This window comes from Triturus cristatus, chromosome 4_1 (genome assembly GCF_964204655.1).
Source record: "Triturus cristatus chromosome 4_1, aTriCri1.1, whole genome shotgun sequence".
Taxonomy (NCBI): Eukaryota; Metazoa; Chordata; class Amphibia; order Caudata; family Salamandridae; genus Triturus; species Triturus cristatus.
The window spans coordinates 417,890,284-417,896,283 of NC_140585.1; the positions used below are offsets into that span (position 1 = coordinate 417,890,284).

Below are 6,000 nucleotides of genomic sequence, written 5' to 3' on the forward strand. Positions count from 1 at the left end.
CAAAGCAAAAAATATCATGGAGAGACACAAGTATCAGAAATTACACTTTTTTTTTAGCAATCAGATGCATAACTTGAGACTGCTGCAAAACATCTGAAATAGAAGTTCATTAACCTACTGCCCCTCACTAAGAAGAACCAGTATTGAAGGTAAACCTAAAACAAAAACAAGCATTAGCAAAGCCAATAGGTTTCGCCCACGTGAAATCTATTGGCTATGTCAATGTTCTTTAACATGTTGCACAGCAGTTGAGCTTCTTTGCAACTTGGCAAAGTTAAATAAAAAAAATAAAGCGCAACAACGTGGCCAGCATTATCCACGCCATAGCGCTTTTTTTTCATTTTACTCTTAGCCATGTTGCACAACAGCTCAACTACTGTTCAACATGTGAAATACAGTGACAAAGCCTATACAATTTATAGAGACCAAACCTATTGTGTTTGCCAATGCCTGGTTTTTGTTGTTGTTTTTTAGGCAGGGTCCGCAATCTCTGGTTGGTGTCATCTGGGCCATGACGCTTTGCTTCCAGATCAGTACAGATTGTGCCCCAGGCCCAGACAGCAAGATTAGCCGCCTTCACAAAGAGTGTCATCGCCCGCCCAGCTGGAGCTCCCGGCACTGCCAACGGGTTGAGGCCTGATTTATGGCAGCCACAGGGGGGATTGACTGCAAGTCCTCCGCACGCGCACATGCGTTAAAACGTAAACATGTACAACAACAGTGGCGAAGAAGGGTCTGGACAAAGTCTAACACAACTCTTCTTTGGAACCTGCCTTTACGACAACGCCGGAACCACGCCATGCCTTTACAATGAAAGTGTCTTTACCACAAATGTCTTTACGACAGCTTTTCTTAACCACTAATATGCCTTTACCACACGTGACTTTACAACAAAAAAAGTAAGTATTTCGCAGGTAAGTATACTATATATATATATATATATATATATATATATATATATATATATATATATATGAGCTTGCTTCGCTCACACGTTTCTTCCAAGAGAAACAAGAACGAACGTGGACCTCGTTGTATAATTCAAGATTTCTTTATTTCTCCTTGTCCGCCATTACGCGTTTCAGCCGTCAAAAGCGGCCTTGATCACATGACAATGTTCAGACATTTTTTCCATTATTTAAAGTGCTAGTGCTTCCAAAACCAACCTATCACACATGTAGAAATTGATGAACAATGAAGAAAGACTGAACTAACATCCTATAAATGATGATCCACTTATGTAGTTCATGTACTATAGACTTAATTGCAAGAATGCAATTAAAAAAACAATATTGGTATATATATAGGGTACCCTGCCGAAACGTGTTACAGCACTTTAATAAACAACCTTACTTGAAACTGGAACTGCAGTGTCGGTATCTAGCTGTGTGAATTAGCATGCTGGAGCTGGTCGTGGAGATATATATATATGACATCACTGCTGACCTCTCTACTGATATCACTGACATCATTCAGAAATTTTTAAGTGATTTCTAAACATTTCTGAGTTTTAAAGATATATACTAAGCTACTGCATAACTTAAATACTATTCTTTTTGTACTACTGAGTGATACTATTTCTAACGTATATCATCTGATTGTGTGTGTGTGTGTATATATATATATCAATGGTTGTATTGGTGAGTGTGTGTCAGTGGCTGAGTGAGTGGGTGTGAGTGGCTGTATGGGTGAGTGGGTGTGTCAGCAACTGTATGGGTGGGTGGGTGAGTGGCTGTATAGAGGAGTGAGTGATTTTGTGAGTGGCTGTATGGGTGGGTGGGTGGGTGAGTGTTTGTGTGAGTGGCTGTATCAGTGAGAGAGTGCCTGTGAGAGTGGCATAGGTGAGCGACTGGCTGTGCATAGCTGCCAAAGTTTCAGTTTGCCATGTGTGACATTTTCATAATTTCAGTGTTATTATGAATGACATTTCAGTGAGTATGGATGACACTTTCTTGCAAGCAAAACAAAGAGTAGGGAAACATAGAAATATTACAAATTACAACCATTTGCACAATGAGATACTTTATATTAGCATTAGCAACTTATCTAGCCTTGGAGATACCGGTCACTCGGGCACTTACTCTTTGCGAGGCGAGCTGGCGGCAACTGGCGGGCCGTGGCCGCAATGTCTGAGGTATGAGTAGATCTTTTAATGATTTATTGTTCACTGTTTAATACTTTATTTACAAACCTGTCCACAAACAAGAAGACTGGAGTACTAAGCACCACACCGTTTTGCTTAAAAAGTGCCATACAACGGGCATATAACTTGCACAGCACCAATCAAACATACCGAAACCTCTTGTTGTACACTGCTGAGCTGCTATTAGTTAATGCGTTTACCAAAACAAACTCCAGGATGAAGTCGAAACCTGAATCTCCTCTCCTCACTTATTAACAGCTGCTGACAGCACAGGCAGCCCAGTGCGAGCAGCCGGCAGTGCTGCGAGCATCATGATTGGAGCGCCGCTCGCAAACAACTAGCCAGCCGCCTTCCTCCACAGCAAACTTACTGCACTCTGGCAACAAGACGTGCTGTTCCCCCACAGCACCAGACTTTTGTATCACACAGCCACCTAACTGGGCCCAACTATCACTTGGTAGGAGCCATTGGGCACTACCTCACGACGTCAGGCTATCTGACTCAGAGCCGTCCAGCGGAAATCACAATGATGATAGATACAGGTCAGCAGTTTTGCATGTTGGAGTTTCTAAGGCGGCTCTCACTCTGAGACACTTTTCCTCTCGAGTGGAGCTCAGGCCTCCTATAGGCCTTTCTGCCCATACCACTCCTATCCAGAGTGCTCAAGAAGATCTGGAGCAACAGGGTCCAAGTAATTCTTGTGGTTCCACACTGGGCACGGGGAGTCTGGTATCCCAAGCTTCTCCAATTGAGCATTGATCATCCGATCAGGCTGCCCTTTCGGGAGGATGTTCTGTCACAGCAGCAGAGGGAAGGTCCTCCACCCAACCTGTCAACTCAATGCCTTTTTGCGTGGTGATTGAGCGGCAGCAGTTGATAGCATCCAACTTTCCTCCCAAAGTTTGCAATCTTATTTTAGTGGCCAGGCAACCCTCCACCAAGACCATGTACACCTGCTGGTGGAGCAAATTTGTAACATATTGTACAGAAAGGTCAGACCAACCTTCATTATTTAAATCTCCTGTTTTAAATCGATTCCCCAAAGGCATTGTACATATGCTCCCATCTTTCCCTTTCATTATGCCTCAGTGGGACCTTAATTTGGTTCTCATCTTTCTAATGTGCGCTTTATTCGAACCTCTGCACAATTGCCCCCTGTGGCTGTTTCCTATCAAAACAGCCTTCTTAGTGGCAATCACATATGCCAGGAGGGTGAGCGAATTGCAGGGTCTGTCATCCAAGCCTCCTTACCTGACCATCTTCCCTGATAGGTTGGTGCTTCGCATTAGGACCTCTTTCGTGCTGAAAGTGGTAACACCATTACATGTGGGCAGTCTGTCACCTTGTCCACTTTCTACACTCCTCCTGTGCCCTCTAAATAAGAGGAGCAACTCCACCATCTGGACCCAGAAAGAATGTTGTCATTCTACCTTGACCGCACTAAAGAGTTCCGGGTGGACAACCAACTCTTTGTGGGGTACTTTGGATCGAAGAAAGATTGTGTTGTGCAGAAGAGGACTATCTCGCAATGGGTTGTCCTGTGCATCAAAATTTGCAATGCTCTTGCCAAAAAACAACCTCCTGAAGATTTAAGGGCTCATTCCACCAGAGCTAAGGCTGCTACCACAGGGTTGCAACATGGAGTTTCGGTCTGTGACATTTGTCTGGCAGCAATGTGAGCATCCCTGCACATGTTTACCTAGCACTACTGCCTGGACAGTCAAGTCCGCAGGGATGGCCTTTTTGGCCACTCTGTCCTGCAGCACATCCTGGTCTAAACTTGTCTGCAGTCCCTCCCCTCCAGGGATGGTATGGTTTGGGAATCTTTTCTAAGGCAAGGAATCTGCAGCTGGATGTCTCTATCAGATGGACAAGTTACTTACCTTCGGTAACTCCTTATCTGGTAGAGACATAATTTAGCCGCAGATTCCTTACCGCCACTCTCATCTTCCCAGCGTTGCGAACATATTTATAGGGCAAGGGCTATTCCCTTTCTTGGCTCTAGCTTTTCAATACACACCTCTGTCAGTCCACTCCATGTCTCCGCATGTCTGGCGCAGAAAGTCATGAAAAGTAATTGACATAAACGCGCCAGGGTGGTGCGTATGTAGCGGACACGGACGTCACTTTTGGCATGGACGACCACGATGCTGTGCGGATTCGACCAACGCCACCTACCGGCACGCATGGGTATGCTCGAAAAAACCCCTTCCAGATCCAGTCTGACACCTGGGACATTCCATAGTTAGGAATCTGCGGCTAGATCATGTCTGTACCAGATAAGGCGTTATCAAAGGTAAGTAATTTGTTCTACTTCGTCTGCACATAAGGAGTGCAGAGAGTAAGGAAAATTCCAGTTGGTTGCGTCAGATTCATCACTTGCAACTGTTTATTCGAAAAATCTTTTAACATCTCCATACTGTATCCTGGGTGTCATACACATGCATAAATCAGACTACCACTTGACGCTTTTATATTGAAAACCTCGCATTTACGATTTAGGGCAGTATGTATGTCGTCTTGTCCACATAGAAGACACGTTGAAAGATGTAGCCAAATCTTTTTAAATTGCTGATCAATAATCTTTAAATAAGGCACCATCTTGTGGAGTAGATATAATTGGATTAGCCTTGAAGATCTCTTGGGGTTTTTGACGAGATTAAAATGACCGCCAATCCTGTAATTAAACTGGTAAAAACAAAAGCAACAATAGAGGTGGCTGCTAATTCAAACCGACTCAACAAGTGCTTAAGGGCCACTCGAGTCTGCAGGCCGGCCGCGTCTCCTGGCTGAAGCAGGCGAATGTGTATACCGCAAAACCCTTCATTCAGACGCTCGGCGGAACCGCAGGTTAAAGTGTGGCCGCCATTGTTCCCTTAAAAGAATTACCAACAGAGAGTGTTTTTATTTGGAGCCGTGGACCTGCACTTTGTCCTTAGCTAATTAGGATTTGACTTTCATGTTGCTTTTAATTGACTGCATTCGGTTGGGTTGGTTTTCTTTGATGCAGCCCTTTATTTTGCGTGTTCTTGTTTCCCTTTTATCTGATGTTCAAAACCCTACGATTTATTGAAAACATTTTGTAAAATGATTCTGCGTGTGAATACACGGATTTTTCTCATTTGTTCCTTTCCTTTTCAGGGAGGAGGTTATTAAGCCAATGGGCGTCAGGCCGGACGGCACAATGGCGCCTTTGGAAGCAACCGTGCGCCAGGCTCAAAGCAACGAGCACAGCAGCTCGGACTCGGACTGACACCGCCTGCTGTCTCCTGCAGCGGGGCCTTTTACAGTTTCTACTTCCGCTTCCGTCAAATGCTCGAACTCTCTACTGTGTCGAGTTTAAATATCGCCCTTTAGTATTATCTGCAGCTTTCTACATGACTGTTTTGAAATGGAATAATATTGTACTGATTTACATATAATCATTCTAAGATGAACGTTTCTAAAGCCGTGGAAAATAAAGATATCTGAAGATCTCCATTTAGATCGTCAAATACATCTATTTGTGTTCCATTCCTTTCGTCCAGAGTCCCTCCTCCCCCCGATTGCTTGGGTTGTCATTACCTTACACCTCTACGTCGAAGGTTAACGTCAGGGCAAAAATAATTTCTCTTAATTGGGTTTCTTCAAGAAAACCATAAAAGAACGCACATATAATACAGATATAAAGAGCCAAAGGTAAAAATACAATTTTCAATGGTAGCTGTAGAGAGCCACTCGGCCTCTACCACACAATGTATACACACACACACGCATCCCCCACCCCTCGAGGCGGGCTCGCCTCGAGGGTATAAATAAAGTATCGGAAGACCGCTCGGGGTCTTTCCGGTTTAACTATCTCCTGACTCACCTGTGCA

The 6,000-nt window shown here is 44.1% G+C and overlaps 1 protein-coding gene across 6 annotated transcripts in view; it reads left to right on the top strand.

Annotated features, from left to right (window-relative positions):
• The window catches only part of RIC8B (RIC8 guanine nucleotide exchange factor B), a 462,890-nt gene extending 457,249 nt beyond the window's left edge, over positions 1-5,641 (top strand). For 5 of the 6 annotated variants that reach the window (XR_014981275.1, XM_085652537.1, XM_085652536.1 and 2 more), the window contains one exon: positions 5,285-5,641. Coding sequence is in view for 4 of the 6 variants with exons in the window: in XM_085652536.1 (XP_085508662.1) it covers positions 5,285-5,565 (281 nt within the window). In the remaining 2 variants the exon portion in view is untranslated. The remainder of the gene's footprint in view (positions 1-5,284) is intronic. The other variant, XR_014981276.1, reaches the window with a different exon arrangement.
• Positions 5,642-6,000: the final 359 nt, after the last annotated feature.